Here is a 26,311-nt window from a genome sequence, read left to right as displayed (position 1 = left end):
GAAACAAGATCCATACCTCACACCATACACAAAAACTAACTCCAGATGGATCAAAGACTTAAATGTGAAACCTAAAACTATGAAGTTCCCCAAGGGGGGAAAAAAAAAAAACAAAAAAACGAACGCACTGCTGTCAAGTCAGATCTGACTCATAGCGACCCCTCCTTGGGTTTTCCAAGGCGGTATCACTGTGGAAGTAGATTGCCCAACCTTCCTTCTGAAGAATGGCTGGTGGGTTTGAACTGGTGACATTTAAATTAGCAACACCATACTTAACCACAGCATCACCAGACCTCCTTATTAATATGAGTCAATCTTGTTTTTGCTAAAAGGCTGTATCAATTTAAAATAACAAAGATAATGAAATTATTTTCTAGGATTAACAGTTGAGATGGATAATCATGTCAGGTCCTTAATCCATTTGAAAGCAGATTTAAGAAGCTTTAGTAGCTATAAAAAAATTAGTAGATTTCAATAAAAGGACAAACTCTAAGCAGTGAGGTGATAAGCTTACAGCTACATCAAGTCATCAATCAAACAGAATCTAAGATTCCGCAACCTCTAGGCCTCACCTGGCACTCAAAGGTCTCAGACATTTTGTTAGACCCACAAAGGTTCATTTTATAGATGCTTCACAGAAGCTTAACATTACAAGAACTACCGTTAGCGATCAATGAAACTGAACCAACAGGCCATGGTTAAAGATTTCATGATATCTTAGGTTTCTTTCAATAAATATTCAACAATTTATTCAATTTCATTCAGATATTTATATTTCCCTTAAGTGACATCTATAAAGAGCCAAGGGTGTAGAATTCATGCCTTGAGATAAGTGCACAGATATTCTTTATTTTTCTTTCTTAAATCTTATCACAGTAGCCTCTTAGATGAAATGATTTTTCTCTTCTCTTCCATTTTGTTTCTAGATGAAGAAAACCAAATAAAAAGAAACAGAGAGGGAGGAAAAAGGAACAGTAAAGAAGAACCTTATAGGATTTAATACTTTAAGCAACTAAGTAGCTTAGCTTTAATTAAAAGTTAATTTGGTACACTTGCAATAATTGGAGGAAGCCAGGCCAGAGGCTCAGTCCCAGCTGCTTGGTATAAAATGAGCACAGCACAGGTACAGAATACTGAGGACACTGGAGCTGGCTCTTGAAAATGGCCTGTCTGTAATGAGGGGGTGGGGGTGGGAATACTAAGTATGTAGAACATAAATTTAAATAAGTTGCCTTTTGAAGGTTGTCTTAGTTATCAAGTGCTGCTGTAACATAAATGGGTGGCTTTAACAAACAGAAATCGATCTTCTCAGTTTAGAATGCTGTTGTTGTTGTTGTTATTTGCCATCGAGTGGACCAACTCATAGCAACCCCTCCTTGGGTTTCTGAGGAGGTATCACTACAGAAATAGACTGCCCAAACTTCCTTCCGAGGAGTGGCTGGTGGGTTTGAACCGCCAGCCTTCTGGTTAGGATGCTAGAAGTCCAAATTCAGGGTACTGGCTCTAGAAAAAGGCTTTCTCAGTCAACTCTGGAGCAAAGTCCTTGTCTCTGAGCTTCCCAGCAATCTTCATGTGGCTTGGCATCTCTCTTCCCCCATCTCTGCTTCAGTTTGCTTGTTTAATCTCTTTTACATCTCAAAGAGACTGACTAAAAACAACCCCTTAAAGGAATCCTGCCTCTTTAACATAATAAAGGCAACCATTCCCAAATGGCCTTGTAGCCACAGGCATGTTGTTGTTGTTGTTGCTGTTATGTGCTGTCCAGTCCTGGAGTGGAAGTAGACTGCCTCATCTTCCTGCAGAACAGCTGGTGGGTTTGAACCACCAACCTTCTGGTTAGCAGCTAAATGGCTTACCCACTGCACCACCAGAGCAGATTTTCAAGGCATATAAAATTAATTCATGAAGATCAAGAGAATACTGGATATACAAAAAAGTTAACACTACGGAATCTTGTATTTATTTCAGAACAATTTAATTATTCTTTACTAGCAGATTTGCTATATTCTGCCTGGACAAATATAAAAGTCTAAGTGAATGAATATATAATACGTGACCCCAAATACAATCAAGACTCCCAGTTTCTAAGCATTTGTCTATTCTACCCAGTTTAACCAGTTAAAGGATTTTCTTGAGTTTTGTTAAAATCTGCTACACCAGGATACCTCCGAGATATTGCAGGTTCAGTGCCAGACCATAGCAATACAGTAAATATCATAATAAAGTGAGTCACACAAATTTTCTGGTTTCCCAAAGCACATAAAAATTGTATTTACACTATACTGTAGTCTGTTTAGTATGCAATAGCATTATGCAAAAGTTTGAAATATTGTGAGAATTACCAAAACGTGACACAGAGACATGATGTGAGCCATGCTCTTGGAAAAATGGCCCCTGTGGACTTGTTTGATGCAGGGTTGCCACAAACCTTCAATTTGTAAAAAACACAATTTTCTGTGAAACTCAATAAAATGAAGGTCAAAAAAAGTATACTTGTACTGGTAATATTTGCGTACCATAACTTTGTGGATCAATCATTTTAAAACAAATAGTACCTATAAAGTTTTCAAATATAGTTTCTATAACTCTTAACAGACTTTCAAAAAAACCAGACTCACTGCCGTCCAGTCAGATCGGACTCATGGTGACCCCTCCTTGGGTTTCCGAGGCAGTATCACTACAGGTTTAGTGATTGAAAGTAGATTGCCCAACCTTCCTTCCTAGGAGTGGCTGGTAGGTTTGAACCATTGGCCTTCTGGGTAGCAGTCAAACGCCTTAGGCACTACACCACCAGAGCTCCCTAATGGACTTTAGAATACAACTTATAGTGATTAGAAAAACATTCACTAGCAAACAATTTTTCTAATTCAGCTCTTAGTGACCTCAACAGAATTTATCAGTTTTTAAATCACGTTGAAAAAAACATAAGAACAAATGGCAGCAAACTTCACATACATACACACACACATACACACACACACACACTCCAGGCACAGTAAATTTAATTCTGAATACATACATGACATACATTTATCTTAAATTGTAGTACCGTTCTAGAAAGAGGTTCAAGTAGCTCAAAACCAAAACCAAACCCACTGTCATCAAGTCAATTCCAACTCATAGAAATTCTATAGGACAGAACTGCCCCATAAAGTTTCCCAAGGAGTGACTACTGAGTTGGAAGTGCCAACCTTTTTTTTTTTTTTGGTTAGCAACTGAATGCTTTAACCACTACACCAGAGCTCCTTAACTTTACAAAGGGGAAGAGTTAAATCTGTACTTTTTTATTTTTTAACTGACTAGCCTGCAGCAGGAAGGGACAGTTTCGCTAAAAGACTGGCCTGTTCCATCCCATTCAGTCTCTCTGCATGCATCACTCATGCTGTTACTGAAGACCTTCCTGGAAATCAAACTGATTTCTCGACTAGCTGAAAACTGTTTTTCTTAAGAGCAGAATTACAGAAACACAATAATGAAAGCAAAAGTAACAGAAGAATCTATTCCATTATTTGGAAATCAGATTTTGTTCTAAGTTTGTAACAGCCATTTAAGACGTGCAGAACTAGCCATTTCATATTCCTATTATAAAACCTGAAACTATTACAACAGTGTTGAAGTTTACACTAAGAGAATGATCTTCCAAAATGTTATGCCGTTATCATGGCAATTTAGACACAGTTCTGTTCATACAGTACGTTACAAATAGTGTTTACATTTGAAGAGGAAGGAAATCATTAGTGACAATGCAAAGGATGAGATAATTTCTGTATTTAAAACGGGAACAAGAGAACGGAAACATTCATTTCCCAGACATTTTATAAATGGTCTTCGCCAATTTACTTATTCTCTCAAAGAATACCATGGAGGAGGGATTTTAATCACTGGTAACTTAACAGTGAATCGGTTTTACAATTTTAAAAAAACAGTAATTTCTTAAACAGTTATTTCTACTCCCTATTGTCAACAATAGTTTAGCTTAATTAATTTGCCCTTCACATTGTACTTTTTAAAAAAAATCATCTATGTGCAATCAGTTTCAACAACAGCAATTCCAAAGTCAGACTACAACTTATGTCTTAAGTCTTAAGGTCAATCAGTAATTATTTGCATTGTTTTTAAAATTGCATGGACCCCGCAGGTCCACAAGTTATTCTATAAACGCCATTCGGGCCCTGCTTCCACGGCAATGTATAATTACCAGCAGTAAGCTGGAGGATGAAATTCTGCGGTGAAGGGTCTTTCTTCTTTAGAACATTTTTGACTCTCCAGTAGGAAATGCTGCTCTGATTTGCAAATCATATACTAAATAAAAGTCAATCAATTTCTATTATTAGCTTAATATTCTTTTTAGTTTAACAATAATTATCTGAAGCTTTTTATTCAAATGGCAGTTGTTATAAACCTAAATTCCTTCTGAAGCCTGGGCATTTTTTTACCTAAAAGTTCTTTAATACGAGTGCAGCATAAACAGAAAATTATGTTTAGAAATGACTCTGACAAAGCATTAAGGCTGCACTAGCAGGCAAGTTATGGGAGACTGTTCAAACCTCATAAGGGATGCATGAATACAACCAGCATGGTCATTAACACCAATTGAGATTCAAAGAGAACATGTCACACAGTGCCAGAATTCAAAATGGTTTTGTACTTATGGATATCAGTCATGTAACAATCATTTTTTCAGAGCACAGAGTGGGCTGCTAAAATAGCTCTCAGGAGAGGTCTACTGCTTTCCACTGGTTTGTTCTATTATCAGTACTTTTCACTGAAGAATCAGGCAATTACCAGGAAAAGCAAGAAAATAAGCACTGTGGGCATTTTCTCCCACACAGCTTTCTAAAAAGTCATAGTTAAATGTTTTAAATTTAAGTATATATATTACTACAGGATGTTTTACTTCTCTGTGACAACTTTGTTTCATACTTTTTTTTTTTTTGAGCCATGCTCACTCTCTTAGAATACCTTCTCTTTAAAATCTTGTTCAAAACTGTATTTTTTATTTTAGCATATAACTCAGGAAAAGTCTGAAAGGACGAACACCAAATCCAAAAGCAATTAACTCTGTGAAGAAGTTGATGACCAGGAACTGGAGAAGGGAATTCATCACCATGTACCTAATATTTATATATTTTTAATTGTCTTTCAAAAGTAATTTTTAGATGTACTAGAGACCTAAATTTTTAAAAAAGGAAAACTAACAATATAGCCCCCAATTTTAAATGCTATTAAAACTATTGATTTTGCTCAAAGTCCTAAGAAATAAGCATACATTTTCTTTGAGTGGCAATATTTTCTAATTATAAGAATGAATCTTTTCATAGCTACTTTGGAAAGTAAAACAAATCACTTTGAAATAAACTTGGTGGGTTTACTTTCTTTTCTGAACCACAGATTGACATCATTTACAGCATTGCTGGTATGTACCACAATCAATATGTCACTTTTTGCACATGGGTACATTACCCTTGCTGTTATGTGTTGTTGAATTTGGTGGGTTCACTTCCTTCTCTGAACCACAAATTCACATCATTCATTCATGGCACGGTTACTGGTATGCACCACAATCAAGTACTGTATTGAGCTGTTCAAAGAAGGCTTTTTCAAAGCATGGCAGTCAACTCACTTGCTCCAAGCCAAAAATGGAACAGGAGAAATCCATGTATTTTAGGGCACAGTAAGGGTGTGTGCCTGACAGCACAGTCTATTTTTAGGAGTTATGTTGGGAAACTTCCTTAGTGAATGCATGCAGGAAAAAAACAGTAATAGAAGGGTAAACTCAATTAATTATTTCATTCTCACAATAGCTCTGTTCAACATGAACTAGGTAATTTCTTTTTAAGAGCCGAGAGTTTTAACTCTTAGTATCTCCAAAAGTTTATCTCAATATTCATACAAACAACTAATGGGAAGACTTCATGGCTCATTTTCAATAAATAAATTATAAGTTTGCAAAAGCTCAAATATGTGGCACTGCCAGTTAAAGAAAGAATAAATTTTAAGGAACTGGTATAGATTCCAGAGTATGACCATCTATAACTGGGAATGAGATTACAGCCCTCAGCAGCTTTCAGTATGTGATACCCACAGAGAGGTAACAGACAAGAATTCTGCCACCTATTAAGTAATGACTTGTCTATATTTTCTCTTGGACACAACTTGTGACTTCACACATTTAAAAAATAAACAGTAAATCATGTTGTGGCATTTGTGCCGAGAATAACATATTTCCTGGTCAAATCCTAGATTTTCTCTTGGTACCAAAAAAACAAAAATCAACCCTATGGCTGTTGAATCTGACTCTGACTCATGGCAATCCCATGTGTTACACAGTAAAACTGAGGTCCACAGGGTTTTCTTGGCTGTACTCTCTAAGGAAGCAGATCACAGGGCTTTCTTCCACAGAGCCTCTGGGTGGGTTCAAACCATCATCTTTCGATTGGCAAACCGTTGGCACCATCCAGGGACCATACAAGCATTCTTAATCCTTGATTTAAATTTTTTTTCCTCTTGTTTTAAAGTATGAATGTTCTTCATCTTAGACTTGCTTACTAAAGGAGAACCGAGGGTTCCAAAGTACAATGAGTTTACTACTGTATATCAGGGCTCTTCTCAGCTCTCCCCACTATGAAGAGAAAGCTAGAAACAACTCTTCAACTTCCAAGAACAATCATATGGCAATGAATAATTACTCGTATTTTACTATTACACTTAACCAAACACTATTAAATCATGTTACAGCAAACGCTAATTGTTCCCTGAAAATCTCAATGATATTCAGCCTTCTAAAACCCCATTTTCATGTTTACAGATTCAAATTATATAGGCCACATGCTATTGGCTAGAAAGTACTTTATAGCTCCATATTTACACTGGAAAGTTCAAAGAGTGCCTTGGGGCTACACTAAAATTTAGCTGCTGGTGCTGCTCTGGTAAATTAAATGTAAACATTTACAAGAAATGTAAACACACAGTAAGTTTCTAAAAAGACTGAGTGGCCACATGTAATTTACTGATATTATATTATCCATAGTACTTGTTGTTAGGTGCTGTTGAGTTCAGTTCCAACTCATAGCAACCCTATGTACAACAGAATGGAACACTGCCTGGTCCTGAGCCATCCTTTCGATAGGTGCTATATTTGAGCCCATTGTTGCAGCCACTGTGTCAATCTATCTTTGGGGTCTTCCTCTTTTTCACTGATTTTCTACTTAACCAAACATAATGTCCTTCCCCAGGGACTGGTCCCACCTGACAACATGTCCAATGTCCGTGAGATGAAGTCTCACCATTCTGGCTGTACTCGTTCCAAGATAGTTTTGTTTCTTTTTCCTGCAGTCCATGGTGTTTTCAACACCCTTCACCAATACCAGGAGCTCTGGTACCATAGTGGCTAAGACACTTGCCTGCTAACCAGAAGGCTGGCGGTTCAAACCCACCAGCCACTCCTCGGAAGGAAGGTTGGGCAATCCTACTTCTGTAGTGATACTGCCTCGGAAACCCAAGGAGGGGTCGCTATGAGTCGGGGCCAACTCGACGGCACATAACAACAACAATAACAATGGTCCAGATGTGAAGATTTTTGTTTTCTTATGTTGAGGTGTACTCCATACTGAAAGCTGTAGTCTCTGATCTTCATCAGTAAGTGATTCAGGTCCTGTTCTCTTTCAGCAAGGAAGTTTGTGTCATCTGCATATTACAGTTTATTCAGAGTCTTACTCCACTCCTGATGCTGTGTTCTTCTTCATATAGTCCAGCTTCTTGTATTATTTGCTCAATTGAATGAGTATGGTGAAAGGATATAACCCTGACACATACCTTTTCTGATTTTAAACCATGCAGCATCCCCTTGTTCTGTTCAAATGACTGCCTCTTGGTCTGTGTACAGGTTCCACATGAAGACAAGTAAGCATTCTGGAATTCCCATTCTTTGCAATGTTATTCATAACTTGTTATGATCCACAAAGTCAAATGCCTTTGCATAGTCAATAAAACACAGATAAACACCTTTCTGGTAGTCTTTGCCTTCAGCCAAGATCCAACTGACACAAGCAATGACACTCATCATTCCATGTCTGAATCCGGCTTGAGTTTCTGGCAGCTCCCTGTCAATGAACTGCTATAATTGTTTTTGAGTTATCTTCATGCAGTGTAGTAAATTACCTGGTATGGCTTTTCTAGCCATAAGTCTTTGTAAACCCCATGGTGGAATTTGCTGTGAGCAACTGAGGAGCTGCTGATTGTAAAAGTTATCCACCTGGGGTATTTCTGTTGGGCGTGGCACAAAGCAATGTTCTGGGAGGTTCACTCTCTCTCAGGTGCTTAGAATTCTGATGTTATGATTGGCTAGTTTGGCCACTATGCCGGGCCCAAAAGGAGGCCTCCTAGAGGCAGAAGCCTCTCTGACTACTGGGTGAGAAGGACGTACTGCTGAAAAGAAACGCACTCCTGAGAGATTCACGCTGCTGGGAAAGAGACACAAGAGACACGCATTGCTCAGAGAGACACCAAGGGACACGCACTGCTGGGGGAGAGACTGGGAGAGACTGTTGGATGAAAGACAGCAGGCTGAGAGAGACTGTTTTTCCTTAAGTTGAATTGTAATCTGGTGCTTCCCTAATAAACCCCATGATCTGTGAGTTCTATGTGGCCACTGCAGTGAAGTATCAAACCCAGGAGAGAGGTGGTAGGTGCTTTAGGAGGAATGGTTGGTGAAAGGGCTGGAGGGAGGCAGCATGTCTGGCCTTGCAGGAATAGGCCTTGGGCTACTGACAGTGATTCTGTCTTCTTCTTGTGCGGTTAGAGGAGGTCAGAAGATGTGGCCTCCTTGCCCATTTAGCACTTCAGCAAAATCAAGTTTTTCCATAAATCAGCTAAACTTTAATATATTTAAAATGTGCAATAAGGAATGGATCAAACGTAAAAGTGTATACTCTCAATGTAAGTTTATCCCAAAGTGCAACCATGTCTTACCTTTTCAGGTCAACAGTTGTGACACTAAATACAACTCCTTTGAGCCAAAGAATCATGAAGAGCCTCTGGGAAAAGGGGCAGTTTCCTATGCTCTCACCATCACTGCCAGCCTGAGGAACAGAAGTAAATGTTAAAAAACACAAGGTCAAAGAGATGATACTCAAAACAACAGACCTCTTTCTGAATTTTAATCAGAAGTAGATGATGACAGGAAAAATCGTATTGTGGAGGGAAGAGTGGAAGTCTTTATTATTTTACTTTTTCATTGATGTCAGTCAAATACAATACTGTGAACAGAACTTTCTCCAGTGATGGAAATGTTTTGTTTGCACTGTCCAATAAGGGAGCCACTAGCAACATATCACTACAGAGTACTTAAAATGTAGCTAGTTCAACTGATTTTTTTTTTAAATTCTTAATTAATTTAAATATAAACAGTCACATTTGGCTAATGGCTGCCATATTAGATAGCACAGATCTAAAAAAAAAAAAAAAAAATCCTAAGGAGTACATGTAACTTTGGAGCTCTGGTGGCGTAATGCCTAAGGCATTTGACTACTAACCAGAAGGCTGGAGGTTCAAACTCACCAGCCGCTCCTCGGAAGGAAGGTTGGGCAATCTATTTCTATAGAAATATCGCCTCAGAAACCCAAGGGGGTGTCGCTATTTTGGTTTTTTTTGCTTACATATAACTTTGCCTTAGGACAAAGTCTGTTATGGGTTTTATGAAATGTAAGTCATTTCTTGTTCTATGTAACAGCATTCACTAAACGTCAAGGTCAAAGAGAAACTTATAAACTTCTAAGTACCTATCTCAAAAGATGTTAAGTAAGCACCAACCCTCCCCTTTTAGTAAATATTCATGATAAATATCCCATATCCTGTTTAACACATTTCTTCAGGGAACAAGAAAATAACAAAGAAATCATTATGATAAACTATTTCTAATTCTATTTAATGATGAGCAGTTGGCTCCCCTGATTTCAATCACATTATAGAACAAATGTGTATTAATTTCATGTAGGCCCTAAGTTTAAGAAGGAAGGAGTAGGGGAGGAAATGAAATAGGTAGAGGAGGAGAGTCAGTATCTGGAAAAGACTGCTCCAGGACTTACTAGTAATCAACACAGCCCTCTTTACCATGGTGAGAAAGCCTGAAACAACTCAACATGTCATTCAAAGATGCTAGGAAAGGTACTGTGTATTTTCTTAAAGCATCCCTCAAAAGAGTCAAAAGCACTTGAATAAAATGCTACATCCATAAAAAGTCATTAACTCCTAAACCAAATGGAGGAAGTTGGGGGGGGGGGACAGTTCCCCAATTAAAGATATAAAGCAACCAACAAAAAACATGGGCATAAAAGGAGGATCCCAGAGGCCTACCCTAATTAGACAGCATGGAACGGTCAAACTGAATACGGTTGTTTTAAAAAAAAAAAGAAAAAAGTGGTTATTAGTACTAACAAAATATACACAAAATTATAACAGAGTGGGATGTATTAATTCCTAATATTGCAATTTGTATTAAAATTTACTTTCTAAAGATAGCCTCAAACTGACTAGTTTCCTTCCCCTCCTCCCCAAACTGATTAGTTCTTAAACTTGAGTGGAATTAAGAATAACCCTACAGAGGATGTTTAAAGTGATGATTTCTAGGCTTTAAAACCAGAGATTCCTGGGCCTTAAATCCAGAGGTTCTGCCCAGGAATACTCAATTTTCAATAAGCACCCAAGGAGAGTCCGTCTTAAAGCATCTCTGACCACACTGAGAAACACTGGTAAAAGGATACACCTTCCTCAGGGCACAAGTCATTCTAGTATGTAACCAGTACCCAAAGTTACTTTTTTGAAGATGCTGACCAGTCATTCACAGTATGCAACAAAAATGATTTTACTACAGATAAGAAAAATTTAACACATTACTTATCTAAATAAATAGCTTAATGATGAATATTTTCACACCAAGTTTTGGCTTTTAGAAATCTACATTTTATTATCCTTGTTGTTTTGCTTTCTTTTTCCTCTTCTAAGAAAAAGTATTCCGAATTTGAGACTTATTAGAAAATCAAAGAGTTTGGTAAACAAAGAACTACGCTGACTCAAGATTTTATTCCATTCATTTAACCTAAAAAATTAACTATAATTTCCCAAGCTACCTGGCATAGCAGTGTTAAAAAAATTGAATTGGTAAAGAAGATGTTATAAAGATGTTGCACGTAGGCACTTAGAAAATCACATTAAACCAAAGGCAAGCTGGAAATAAACAGGGACTAGCTATAGATCAAAATCACTACACGGTTATTTTCCACAATTGTCTGCAGAATATATTCTAGACCTGCTCAGTATGCAACTATCCTTTTGCTTTCAGACTGCCCCTTTTGTTTATAATTTTCTAGAAAATTTCCCCAATTTACACTCCTTCAGGCATATTGACATGACACACATCTCTCATCCATCATATAATTATTTTCCTTCATGCACAGGCAACATGCCCACCCTTCGAGATAGATCTGAAAACCTACCTTTTCATTAACCACCCAAAAACTCATGACACCTCAAACAAGAAGTACTGCCATGTACAAGTTTTTCCAAAGTTTTAATAGTGTTAGAAATTTGAAAGCTACTAGTCAAATGAAGTTTTTAGCAAGTATAATGAAATTGTGGACAAATTCTGATTTCTAGAAGTTACAAATCAAACACTACCTCCTTTAATCCAAGTTGTAGTAATAAAATTCCACTACAACAAAGATGTAGGATCAAAAATATTGTTGTTCAGTATGAACTACATTAACTGCGATCCATTGCTATAACTGGCTGAGAAGGGTACTGTGGTATAGTGGAAGCATACTACACTGGGGTCAGGATCATCTTTATTCTAGACCCAGTTACATATTAATAACATAATTATAATGAATACATAAGTATCTAACAGTAGCATCAAAGAATTTTTTTTTTTTTTAAATAAATGCTGACAGTAATATATAGTCACTATTTAAAAAATAAAAACTAAAATGCTACAGTAAGTCAGAGTTCTTCTCCCATAAGGTAACTACCCAATAGTTTGTCACATATTCTTCCAGATTTTTATTTCCTATGTACATATTCCTTTTTTGTTTTAAAAATATGATCATACTAAATATAACTTTTTTAACAATATATATTTTATCCTCAACTTCATGTAACAATCTTAAGCCCTTTTTCTTATAGGTATTCTATAATTTAACAAGGAGCTCTGGTAGCATAGTGTCTAAAGCACTTGACTGCTAACCAGAAGGCTGGCGGTTCAAACCCACCAGCCACTCCTCGGAAGGAAGGTTGGGCAATCCTACTTCCATAGTGATACTGCCTCGGAAACCCAAGGAGGGGTCGCTATGAGTTGGGCCTGACTCAACGGCAAATAACAACAACAACAATAATTTAACAAATCCTTACTGATGGGTGTTGCATGGTCTCCAATGTCCTGCTATTACAAACAAGGCAATATTCCGCCTCCTTCATTTGAATCTTTGGACATCTGTGTAAGTATTTCTACAGAAAAAAATTCTAGATTCTGGGTCAACAAAATACAATGAAGCCTTTGAAAAGGACAGTTAGATGGATGACATCAAACCTGGAAATACAGAAGTATTAAATGTTCAGTCCATTTTCTTTGTTGTTCAGATTTGCTAATTTCTATTCCTCTGTCTTCTAGTTCACTGATTCTTTTTTCTGTCCCCTCCATTCACTATTAAGTCCATCCACTGAGCTCTCTATTCCAGTTATTGCATATCTCAGTTCTAAAATTTCCACTTAGTTCTTCTTTATACCTTCTATTTCTTTGTTAAGGTTTTTGTCATCCCCCCCCCCGTTTGTTTCACACATGTTCATAATTGCTCACTGAAGCACTTTTATCATGGCTACTTTAAAACCTTTATCATATCATTTAAAGATCTCTGTGATGTCAATGTTGGTAACCACTGTTTTTTTTTTTTTTTTCTTCATTCAGTTTGAGATGTTCTTAGTTCTTGGTATAAGTGATTTTTCAACTGAAACCTGTACATTTTCCTACTGTTAGGAGACTCTTTATTGTTTGAAACCTCCATTTTAGCTAGTTTTCTCTAACACATCTCTGGCATGGGAAGGGGGAGCACCGCCTTGTTACTGCCAACTGGTGTTCAAGTTCCCTACTCAACCTTTACTAACATATAAGCGTGTCAACAGTCATTATGCTGCTGGGCAGGAGAGGGATTTCCAGCTCCCCATGTGGTCTCTACTAACACAGCCGTGGGGATGACTCACTGCAGATGAAAGTCCTGACTCTCTACTAGGCCTCCTCTGACTCCACCCATGCAACTTGCATTACCAGACAGCAAAGATGAAAGCCCCAGCTCCCTATCTGGCCTTCTCTGATACCATCCTGAGAGCTCTGATAGCATAGTGCCTAAAGCATTGGATTTCTAACCACCACCAGCCACTCCTAGGAAGGATGATTGGGCAATCTACTTCCCTAGAGATATAAGCCTCAGAAACCCAAGGAGGGGTCCTACGAGTTGAATTGACTCAATGACAGTGTGTTGTTTTGTTTGTTGTTGATACTATCCTGGCAGGGGTGTTACAGTCTCTCAAGGGTGGAAGTCTAGGCTCCCGCTTTGGCCTTTGGATGCATGGGGGTAGGGAGACAGTTTTTTTCTATGGTATTTGGCTGGAGTAAAACAGTTACTGTCTAAAAGTTTTCTGTTTTAGTAGGATGCCCCTCTTTCCCAATTCTTGGACTAGAGAGAGGCTTTTGCTGGGACGTTTTTTGTTTGTACCCACTAGTGTTTCCAGGTTGTCAGCTTCTTCTGCTTCGAGTTTGGGATCTATGAGGCCAAACAGAAAAGGAAGCCCAGGGAACTCATCACTGTATCATTCCTTGCTTCCCAAGGTCCCTCCTCTCCACTTGTCAGATTCTTATGTTTTGTATATAACGTTCAGGGATTTTAGCTGTACTTAGTGGGAGGACAAGCAAAAAGTACATCTATGCCATCTTCCCAGATGTAGAAGTCTCTCAGAAGTATTAAATTGAAAGAGCAAAATAAAAAGTGTATAAAATGTTGTATGAAAATAGTGGAATTTATTCAGCAATAAAGAGATTTAAGTATTGATACATGCTATATGGATGAACTTTGAAAACATTATGCTAAGTGAAAGAAGCCAGTTACAAAAGATCATGTAACACACAAGTCCATTTATACAAAATGTCCAGAACAGGTGAATCCACGGAGACAGAAAGAAGACTAATGCTTGCTATGGGCCAGTGGAGGGGAGGAAGGGGAAATGAGGAGTGACTGCTAATAGCCATGGGCTCCTTTTGTTGTTGTTGTTTGCTGTGGAGTCGACCCTGGAGTCGGCCGACTCATAGAGATCCCTCCTTGGGTTTCCGAGGCAGTATCACTAGGGAAGTAGGATTGCCCAACCTTCCTTCCGAGGAGTGGCTGGTGGGTTTGAACCGCCAGCCTTCTGGTGAGCAGTCAAGTGCCTTAGGCATTATGCTACCAGAGCTTCTAGGGCTCCTTTTAGAGTGATGAAAATGTTCTAAAATTAGATCATGGTGAGAGCTGCAAAACTTTATGAGTATACTAAAAAAAAAACAGTGGAACACTCTAAATGGGCAAATTGTACAGTATGTGAATTTTATCTCAATAAAGCTGTAGGTAGCCTCTCATTGTCATCAGGTGCCATCAAGTCACTTTCCAACTCATAGAGACCCCATGTGATAGAACAGAACTGCCCCATAGGGTATTCTTGGATGTAATCTTTACAGAGGCAGATTGCCAGGTCTTTCTCCCAAGGAGTGGATGGGTGGGTCTAAACCATCAACCTTTTGGTTAGCACTTAAACACTATGCTACCAGGGCTCCTTAGATAAAGATTACAGGTATAAAAGCATGCACACACGTTGGAAAAGTTTATTATTTCAGAATATATATTTTATGTATAAAAAACATACGTCTATAATGTTTTCTTAAAAATTAGAAAATCTAAATAATCAAAGGGAACCCTTGAATAATCACAGTGACTCAGAAATAACCACTATTTTCCAGAAAAATAATGAGTCTTGGCATTCGTTTGGCTCTGTTCTTATAAAAGATGTATTTCTGTTTACCTTGCTGTCTGTAGTTCTTATGAACTCACACTATTCCTCAGAATCACTACCAGCCTCACTGTCCTCCCTCCAGACTGTTGTAATTACTGAATTGCATAATACTGGTATTTCACAAGAAACTGAAGATTAACTCCTACACTGCAGACTAGGGGTCAATGGTAAATGACATAAATACTTTAATGTTTTACTAATTCAGGGTTAAGGAACTGCTCACTTAGAAAACCTAGTTTAATTAGTCTTTAGAATAGTCAGACTTTAAAACACCCAAGAAGGAGAACTTTAACTTCATTCCTATTTCTTTGTGTTTAGGGCGACTGAGCACGAGGGGTAAATAAGACCACATAAATCTGGACACTTAGGTGACTAAACTCACATTATCTTAAACCTAAAATGCCCACTGCCGCACCTGTCCTTCAGGTCAAGCTCAAGTCTCATCCAAGAAATCTTTCTAGATCATTCTAGCTCAAACCAATCACTTGCCTTAGGAATCTCTTTTGCAGTGCTTCTCAAACCTTTGGAGCTCTGGTAGTGCTATTTCCCCCACCCTGGCACCTGAATGGGAATAGATAGGTAGACTGGATTACCCCCAACTATTTCCCCCACCCTGGTTAAGACAGATAATTAGATAAGACCCAAGACCCCGCAGGGGAATAAGTAAACTGGATTACCCCCAACTATTTTCCCACCAGGGTAGATGAGTATTCAGTTCCTTAAAGAACTGAATGGAAAACATTCCTTCCTGCAGATGACAGACTTGCTAAAAGTATTTTAGAAACAACTTGCAAATGAACTCTGGCCCAAGGACATTGTTGTTGTTGTTGTTATGTTATGCGTGGAGTCTGGAGTCCTTGGGTTTCTGAGGCAGTATCACTAAGGAAGTAGGATTGCCCAACCTTCCTTCCAAGGAGTGGAGTGGCTGGTGGGTTTGAACCGCCAGCCAGCCGTCTGGTTAGCAGGCAAGTGTCTTAGCCACTATGCTACCAGAGCTCCCGCCCAAGGACATAAGGGAACAAAAGTTAATTGCTGACCCTCTCCCCTCTGCCCAAGCCCCTATCAGCTGATAACAAGAAACTAGTGACTCATCCATCACCCATTTCACTTTCACGCCCCAAATTCCTCAACCTCTTGTGAATATGCACAACCCCCTCTCCTGAAACCTACAAAAATTGCCGCATTTGGAGATCTCGGTACTAACTACCCCTAACACCTTGCACTGCTGCTTTGCAATAAATAATTTTCTCTCCTCTCAATCTCAGTGTGTAAACTATTTTGGCCACTATTTTGGCCTGACTGCAGGGACCCGCGTTTGGTCCGGTACCAGTACCATAGTGCCTCAGGCACCTGAGTGCTAACAAGAAGGCTGGCGGTTCAAATCCACCAGCCAGTCCTTGGAAGGAAAATGGGGCAATCTACTCCCATAGTGATACTGCCTCAGAAACCCAAGGAGGGATCAACTGAACAGCACATAACAACAACTCAAACTTTGATGTGAGCACAAATCCTAGGGACCTTTGTTAAAATGCAGATTCTGGTTCAGTAGATCTGGAGTGGGGCCCAAGATTCTTGCATTTCTCTAAAGCTTCCAACCTGTACCACAGGTCAAATAATTATTGATCTCTCAGATTGTTATTGTGCATTATTACTTTCTGAGTATCTATCCATACCTTATCTCCTGAGCTAGATAATACCCTCACTGATATCATACTCCTTTAAAAAAAAAAAAAAAAACCTTCCCACAGGACCTCACATGCTACAGATGCTTTACTGCTCACTAGCTTTCTGTTGAGTAGGTGACAATAAAAATCTGAGTTCAAATCATTTGGAGAAAAAAAAAGGGGGGACCAGGTTTGCTGGTCCAATAGAGTCTGGTGGAACCACTGAAACTATGGCCCCTAGCTGCCCTTCAGGTCTGGAATTGAACCTGCACCTGTGACTTCCAGCCAAAAAACAGACAGGCATATGAGTTGAATATTTACTTGAGGTAGATACACTCCTTGGAGAGAATAATCATGGTAGAAAGAAGGGCTGCTTACGCACAGGGAGACAGCTCAGGGGGCAGGAGTGCATGGAGGGATGGACACAGGGAAGAGGTAACTATTGGGAGGAAGTAGGAGGAGAGCTGTTGCATTGTGGTAAATTGTGCTCAATGTCATGAGACAAAGTATATGTGAACTGCTGTATGGAAAGTGAATTTGCCCTGTAAATTTTCACCCAGATCACAATTAAAAAAAAAAAAACTTTGAGTTCTAAATAATGTGTTTTAGGTTATCAGTATAGAAAAAAAAATCATAGACTTTGCTCTAAGGTTTCAAGGATCTCAGTAGCATTCACCACTGAAGTTCAAACTATGGGCTCTCTTTGCTCATTCACCTAACATCTTACAGAACATCTCTTTGCCTACCAAAAAAAACCATTGTCATCGAGTTGATTCCAACTCATAGTGTCCTGAAGGAGAGGAGAACTGCCCCATAGGGTTTCCAAGGCTATAATCTTTACGGAAGCAGAGTGTAACATGTTTTTCCCCCAGAACAGCTAGTGGATTCAAACCAGTTAAGAGTCAAGCACTTAACCACTGTGGCACCAGGGCTCCTTCCTCCTCGCCTAGAACTCCAGTGTACTTCCTCAACATTCAATACATACTGAGGCCTATGTGCCACAGTAGCTGGTCCTGGGGAAACAGTGATAAATGAGACAGATCAAATTTGACCTCATGAGACTTAGATTTTTGTGACAGAAACACAACATCAAGTTAAAATTTTAAAACTGTAGTACTGCCTAAAGAGCAACAAAGTACTGAAAGAGTGGAAAAAAAGCACTTACTTTAGAGAAGGTGGTCATGGAAGCTCCATCTTAGACTTAAAAATGAGAAGGAGCCAGTGTAGCTCGACTGCTGAGAGTACAAGAGACAGCTGGTTAAGGATAGGGGGGACCAGATCATGAAAGATTCAAGGAAGTAGCATGAATTTTATGCTCAGAGAGGAAAAGAATTTATTCATTTAATGAATATACTGCCTGGTTTGAGAGTAACCTGCCACTTTAGGCAAGTGACTAAACTTCTCTGGCTCTCATAGTTTCCTTATATGTAAAATGGGGAAAATACACAATTCAGAGTTGTTACAAGCATTAAACGAGTTAATATATTAAAAGCTCCTAAAACATTGCTCAGTATATGGTAAGAGCTCATTAAAAATTATATGCACATCAGAGAACATATTCCTGACATCATGGAGCTTCCATGAAAGGAGGGGAAGGAAAGAAATGCTGGAAAATAGAGTAATAAGGTACCACTGCAGGGTTTTTTAGGGGGAGGTATGAAGGCAAAACCCAATTTCCACCTTAAGACAATAACACTTGCTGCTACCTTACAGAAAACAGAATGGGAGCATGGCGCTGATGAAGAATGAAAGCTGGGAGACCTATTGCCAATAGTCCTTGTGAAATATGCCTTGGATAGAGTAGAGGCAATAGAGAGAAAAGGAGTGCATGGACTAAATTTAATTGGGAGAGTACAATCCTAAAGATTTGTTGATGATTTGGATGTAGGAAGTAAGGAAAAGAAGGAAAGAAAGAAACTGAGTAACTCATAGGTTTTCTGGTCTGTGATAGGTGGAGCTGTGTGTCAACTTGGCTGGACCACAATTCTGTATGGTTTGAGCTGTTGTGGCGTGGTTGTTCCCAAGATGGGATCAGATGACTATGTTTTGAGTGGCCAATCTGTTGAAAGGGAGTTTCCCTAGGGGTGTGACTTGCTACCAGTACATCTGTGGACATCCTGGGAGAGGAGACATTCTTCTGTGGATCAGGATTCTGCTGTGCTGCCTACAACTGTCCGTGAGTGAACAGTCCACCATTCACCCTAGAGATCTTGGATTCATCATGCGTTGGACATCAACAGCTGGTGTACTGCCTGCCAGCCTTGAGCTCCTCAGCCCCTGTGGTTGCAAGAGCCAGGAAAAGCCTCCAGCTTGACGTTTGATCCAGGAACTTTGGACTTGCCAGCTTCTATAAGTGTGTGAGCCATTTTCCTAAGATAAATTCCTCTCTCTATATACATACATATATAAGCTTTACTGGTTTTTGTTTCTCTAGAGAGAACCTAGTTCAACACATGGTCTGAGCAACCGAGTAGAGGAAAACCTTGGGTCAGAGGTCAAGTGGTATGCTTTGCTAGAGAGAAAGGGAAAGCCCTTCAAGAGCTAATAACTGTAGAGTTACAACCTTTGCATTTATATCTTGCCAATATTTCTCATATGATCTAGAACCAATGGTAATGAAGTAAGAAGTCAAGCTGCAATGAAAGAACTGGCGAAGAACAAAGCTCCGGGAATTGATGGCATACCGATTGAGATATTTCAACAAACAGATGCCCCATTGGAGGCACTCACTCAGTTATGCCAAGAGATTTGGAGGACAGCTACCTGGCCAACTGACTGGAAGAGATCCATATTTGTGCCCATTCCAAAGAAAGGTGATCCCACAGAATGTAGAAATTATAGAACAATATCATTAATATCACATGCAAGTAAGATCTTACTGAAGATAATTCAGAAACGTTTGCAGCAGTATACTGACAGAGAACTTCCAGAGGTTCAAGCCAGATTCAGAAGAGGACGTGGAACAAGGGATATCATAGCTGTTGTCAGATGGATCTTGGCTCAAGGCAGGGAATACCAGAAAGATGTTTAGTTGTGTTTTATTGACTATGCAAAGGCATTTGATTGTGTGGATCATGACAAATTATGGACAACATTGAGAAGAATGGGAATCCCCGAGCACTTGACTGTACTCATGAGGAATCTGTACCTTGACCAGGAAGCTGTCGTTCGAACAGAACAAGGGGACACTACATGGTTTAAAATCAAGAAGGGAGTGCGTCAGGGTTGTATCCTGTCTCCACACTTATTCAATCTATATGCTGAGCAAATAATCTGAGAAGATGGACTATATGAAGAAAAACGTGGTATCAGGATTGGAGGAAGAATCATTAACAACCTGAGATATGCAGACGATACAACTTTGCTTGCTGAAAGTGAGGATGACTTAAGGCACCTACTGATGAAGGTTGAAGAATACAGGCTGCAGTATGGATTACATCTCAACATAAAGAAAACAAAAATCCTCACAACTGGACCAATGAGCAGCATCACAATAAATGGAGAGAAGATTGAGGTTGTCAAGGAATTCACGTTGCTTGGTTCTACAATCGATGCCAACGGAAGCAGCAGTCAGGACATTAGACGACGTGTAGCATTGAGAAAGTCAACTGTGAAGGAACTGTTTCAAGTGCTGAGGAGCAAGGATATCTCCTTGAGGACTAAGGTGCGCCTGACACAAGCCATGATATTTCCAATCGCCTCGTATGCATGTGAGAGCTGGATAAGGAATAAGGAAGACCGAAGAAGAGTTGATGCTTTTGAGTTGTGGTGCTGGCGGAGAATGCTGAAAGTACCGTGGACTGCTAAAAGAACTAACAGATCTGTCCTGGAGGAAGTGCAGCCAGAATGCTCCTTGGAAGCAAGAATGGCCAGACTTCGTCTCACCTATTTTGGTCATGTTGTCAGAAGGGACCATTCCCTGGAGAAGGATGTCATGCTTGGTAGGGTGGAGGGTCGATGAAAGAGGGGGAGGCCTTCAACGAGATGGATTGATACGGTGGCTGCGATGATGGGATCAAGTATAGCAGGGATTGTGGGGCTGGCGCAGGATCGGGCAGTGTTTCGTTCTGCTGTGCATGGGGTCGCTATGAGTCGGAAATGACTCGACGGCACTTAACAACAACAATATTTCTCAGGTGCAGGATGGCTGCAAATCAAAATTAATAATGTTTACTCAGGACATACTTAGGGAGAGAGCTAGACACTCTGTACTAATTTTTCGTAACGAACACGTTTACTTTTCTTCAGATTTAAGAAATTATCGAAGAGAATGCCTCCCAATAACTGAACTCACTCCTGTGGCTTTCACCCAAACAATAAACAGGCATAAGGGGTAAACATTTACATGAGGAGGAGATCTGGTGGCACAATGCCTAAGGCATTTGACTGCCAACCAGAAGGCTGGTGGTTCAAACCCATCAGCCACCCCTCAAAAGGAAGATTGGGCAATCTACTTCCATAGAGATACTGCCTCAGAAACCCAAGGAGGGATCACTTATGAGTCAGATCCAACTTGACAGCAGTGAGTTGGTTTTTTGTTTGTTTGTTTAGATACACTCCTTGGGGGGATCAATCATGGGAGAACAGAAGGGCAGTGTTTGCACAGGGAGATGGGGGGAGGCAGGAATGGGAGATAGGAGGGAAGGACACAGATAAGAGGTAACTACTGGGAGGAAGAAGGAAGAGAGCTGTTAGGCTGTGGGGAATTGGGGTCAATGTCATGAAACAAAATGTGTATGAAATGTTATATGGAAAAAATGAATTTGCTCTGTAAATTTTCACCCAAATCACAATAAAAAATTTAAAAAACAAAATGCCTCCAAATGTTTACACATGAGAATCTCATACCTTATCCTAATCCCTGGCAAAATACTAAATTTCTTAAATACTATAAAACTTTTTTAATTCTTTATGTAAAATACTGGATGCAAAGTAGCCACTCTAAAACTATTAGCTGAAAAAAAGAGAGGGAATTACTGACAGCTGAAAAAGATTCTATTGCATACTTTTTGTTCTATTACATATCTGAAGCATATGCTGAAAATGGAAACTTAGGGCTATGAGTAAGAATCCACTCCACGGCACACAACAACAATAGGTGCTACAACCAAATCAGAACTGTCTCAACCAGAACTTTTTTAAAACAAAGGATCAGATATACAAAGACCAGACTTTCTACCTAAACTCAACAGACCCATAATGAAAACAAGTTCTACTGGAATGTTCATACAATCAGAAGCCTAAAAAAGGAGGAAAAAAGTCTATCTCTATAGAACAAATTACAAGCCATATAATTAAAAATATGGAATGAAAAAAGAAAAATAAAAGGTGACTGAAGGTATAATTCATTTTCCTATCTGAATGTTGATTTTACTCCTATAAGTATCAGCTAGAAGAAATCAAAATGTCTCCAAAACTGCCTACAAACAAGTTAATAGCTGTTCTCTACTTAAGCAATTTATTTAGTACTTGAAATACACTGTATTGGGAGCTCTGGTAGCATAGTGCCTAAAGCACTTGACGGCTGACCAGAAGGCTGGCGGCTGACCAGAAGGCTGGTGGTTGAAACCCACCAGCCACTCCTTGGAAGGAAGGTTGGGCAATCTACTTCTGTATTGATACCACCTCAGAAACCCAAGGAGGGGTCACTATGAGTCTGGCCTGACTCCACAGCAGTGAATTTGGTTTTCTTGGTTTTATGCACTATATTGAAATATTTTACATATATTAATTCTCACAACAATCACAAGAGGTTTGGAATTATTTTTTTCATATTTCAGATGAGGAAATTGAAGTTCAGAGAAACTAATATGCCATACATCAAAGAACTGATTGATGAGTGGCAGAAGCTGAGGTTTGAACTCCAAGGTCCATGATATTAACCAGTACACACAGTTTCTTACACCAAGAATGAGATGTTAGAATCTCATCTGCTTGGTATCACAGCTCTTATAAGGAGATCTGGTGGCACAGTGCCTAAGTATAATTAAGCACCACCTTATTCATGTGGACATTACTGTCAAATAAGATAAATTACCTAACTACAAATATAGGAGCTCTGGTAGCGTAGTGCCTAAGGCACTTGACTGCTTATCAGAAGGAAGGTTGGGCAATCTACTTCCTTAGTGATACCACCTTGTCAACCCAAGGAGGGGTCACTGTGACTCAGGTCCAACTCAGCAACACTTAACAATAACAACACGAGTAATATAGTATGACCACAAATGTTTTTTTAAATTTTCTAACAGTCACATTAAAGAAGTAAAAAAAAGTGGAATTGATTTTAATAATATATTGTTACCCTGTTGTTGTTGTTGCTAGGTGCCATCGAGTGGGCTCCAACACATAGTGGCCCTACATACAAAAGAACGAAACACTGCCCTGTTCCAGGCCAGCCTCACCAACTCTTCCCATACCTGAGCCCATCATTACAGCCACTGTGTCAACCCACCTCGTTGACATCTTTCCATTTTTCATTGACCCTCCACTTTACCAAGCAAGACATCCTTCTCCAGGGAACGGTCCTTTCTGACAACATGACCAAACTAGGTGAGACAAAGTCTGGCCATTCTCACTTCCAAACAGCATTCCAGCTGCACTTCTTCCAGGACAGATTTGTTAGTTCTTTTGGCAGTCCATGGTACTTTCAGTATTTTCGCCAACACAACTCAAAAGCATCAACTCTTGTTTGGTCTTCCTTATTCATTGTCCAGTTTTCACATGCATATGAGGTAACTGAAAATACCATGGCTTGGGTTAGGTGCATCTTAGTCTTCAAAGAGACATCTTTGCTCTTCAGCACTTGAAAGAGGACTTTTGCAGCAGATATGCCCAATGCAATATGTCATCTGATGTCTTGACTGCTGCTTCCATTGATGTTGATTGTAGAACCAAGTAATAAGAAGTCCTTGACAACTTCAATCTTTTTTTCTCCATTTATCATGATACTGCTTACTGGCCCAGTTTTGAGGATTTTTTTTTTTTTCATTTTCTTTATGATGAGGTGTAATCCATACTCTAGACGTAGTCTTTGATCTTCATCAGTAAGTGCTTCAAGTCATCCTCATTTTCAGCAAGCAAAGTTGTGTCATCTGTGTGTGATATTAATGATACTATCTGATAATTTCCACATTCTGTGGAATCACTTTTCTTTGGAATGGGTACAAATATGTATCTCTTCCAGTCAGTTGGCCAGGTAGCTGTCTCCCAAATTTCTTGGCATAGACAACTAAGTGCCTCCAGCACAGCATCCATTTGTTGAAACATTTCAGTGGGTAATTTGTCAATTCCTATATATATTTGTTACCCTAATATATCTAAAATATTACCATTTCAACATGTAATCAATATGTTGAGTATTTTACTTTATTTTCTTTTTATGACGTATTTTATAATATTTTCTTTGCACGAATAAGTCTTTCAAACTGATAGATATTTTAAACATCACAATTCAAACTAGACATGCAGTCACATATGGCTAGTGGCTACCATACTGGACAGCACACATCTGGATAAAAAGTCTCTGGACAACTGTCTTGGTTCTCTAGTGCTGCTACATCAGAAATAGCACAAACGGATGGCTTTAATAAATGGGAACTTATTCTTTTACAGTTTAGGAGATTAGAAGTCCAAATTCAGAATGCTGGCTCTAGAGGCTGAAAAAATAGGGGCTAGTTCTAAAGGCCCCTCGACCTTGGGCTTCAGCTCTGCCTCTTGTTCCAGTCCCACTGGAGCAAAGGCTTCTTCTGAGTCACAGAGTTACTGACTGCTGAGGCTGATGAACAAAGATTGACAGGTAAAATGGCACAATCCCAAGATAATCAGACAACATAGCAGGCTACTGGTTCAAGTCTAGGAACTGGAAATAAAGACTCAGCTAAATGCAGGACCCAAACTCCAGGATAGCCCATATGCTGGGTCACAAAGCAAGTCTTAAAAATTTTAAAACACTGAAATACTGCAAAGCATCTTCTCAAATCACACTGCTATAAAATTAGAAATCAAAAATAGGAATATCAATGGGAAAAGAGTAAACACATGGAAATTGAATAACACCTTCTTTAAACACTACTGGGTAATAGAAAAAATAAAAATGAAATTAAAAAATTCCTTTAATCAAATGAGAATGAAAACATAACATACCAAAATCTTTGGGACACACTTGCATCACCACTTCTATTCAACATTGTATTTGAAGTCCTAGCCAGAACAATAAGGCAAGAAAGGGAAATAAAAAGTATCCAAACGGGTAAGGAAGAAGTAAAACTATCCCTGTTTGCAGGTGATGTGATCCTATATATAGGAAACCCAAGAGCCTCAGCAAGAAAACTACTGGAACTAAATGAGAAATTTAGCATAGAGGTAGGAAATAAGATCAATATAGAAAGATCAGTTGGATCTCTCTACGTCAACAAAAAGATCTCTGAAAAGGAAATAAGGAAAACAATACCATTTATAACAGCCACCAAAAAGAGAAAACGCTTGGGAATAAATCTTACCAGGAATACAAAAGACCTATACAAAGAAAACTACAAAACACTACTAAAAGAAACTACAAGAGATCTACATAAATGAAAGAACGTACCATGCTCATGGATGGAAGACGGAACATTGCGGAAATAATGAATAAGGAAGACTGAAGAAGAGTTGATGCTTTTGAGTTGTGGTGTCGGTAAAGAATACTGAAAGTACCATCAACTGCCAGAAGAACTAACAAATCTGTCTTGGGGCAAGTATAGCTGCATTGCTCCTTCGGAAGTGAGAATGGCCAGACTTTGTCTCTCACCTACTTTGGTCATAACTGTCAGAAGGAACCATTCCCTGGAGAAGGACATCATGCTTGGTAAGTGGAGGGTCAACGAAAAAGGGGAAGGCACTCAACAAGATGGATTGCCATAGGGGCTTCAACAATGGGCTCAGGTGTAGCAAGGATTGTGAGACCGGCACAGGACCAGACAATGTTTTGTTCTGTTGTACATATGTTTTGTTCTGCCAACTCAATGGCATCTAACAAATAACAACACCCAAAAGAATCTATACATTGAATGCAATCCCAACCCAAATTCCATCAGCATTCTTTAAATCATGGTAAAACCATCACTAATTTTATGTGGAAAAGAAAGAGATCTCAGATAAGCAAAGCACTACTTAAGAAGAACAACAAAGTAGTAGGTCTAACACTCCCAGATCTCAAAACCTACTATACAGCCACAGTAGTCAAAAACAGCCTGGTACAACAACAGACACATAGACCAGTGGACAGAATTGAGAACCCAGAAATAAATTCATCGACCTATGATCAGCTGATATTTGACAAAGGACCAAAATCCATTAAATGGGGAAGAGATAGTCTCTTTAACAAATGGTGCTGGCAAAACTGGATCCATTTGCAGAAAAATGAAACATGATCCGTACCTCACACCATGCACCAAAACTAACTTCAGATGGATCAAAGACGGAGAGTAGCAGATTGGATAAGAAAACAAAACCCATCAATATGCTGCCTACAAGAGACACACCTTAGAGATAATGACAAAAACAGACTAAAAATCAAAGGTTGGAAA

General features: G+C 39.1%; 1 protein-coding gene across 1 annotated transcript in view; it reads right to left on the bottom strand.

The window, feature by feature from the left end:
- The window catches only part of CLIC4 (chloride intracellular channel 4), a 106,676-nt gene that overhangs the window by 47,522 nt on the left and 32,843 nt on the right, over nt 1-26,311 (bottom strand). Inside the window, exon 2 of the mRNA XM_007935734.2 lies at nt 8,971-9,080. Within this exon, the coding sequence (XP_007933925.1) occupies nt 8,971-9,080 (110 nt within the window). The remainder of the gene's footprint in view (nt 1-8,970; nt 9,081-26,311) is intronic.

This window comes from Orycteropus afer, unplaced genomic scaffold, assembly GCF_000298275.1.
Source record: "Orycteropus afer afer isolate SDZICR_OR568_19922 unplaced genomic scaffold, OryAfe1.0 scaffold00031, whole genome shotgun sequence".
In the NCBI taxonomy this organism is placed as follows: domain Eukaryota; kingdom Metazoa; phylum Chordata; class Mammalia; order Tubulidentata; family Orycteropodidae; genus Orycteropus; species Orycteropus afer.
This window is presented reverse-complemented; position numbering and strand designations above follow the sequence as displayed.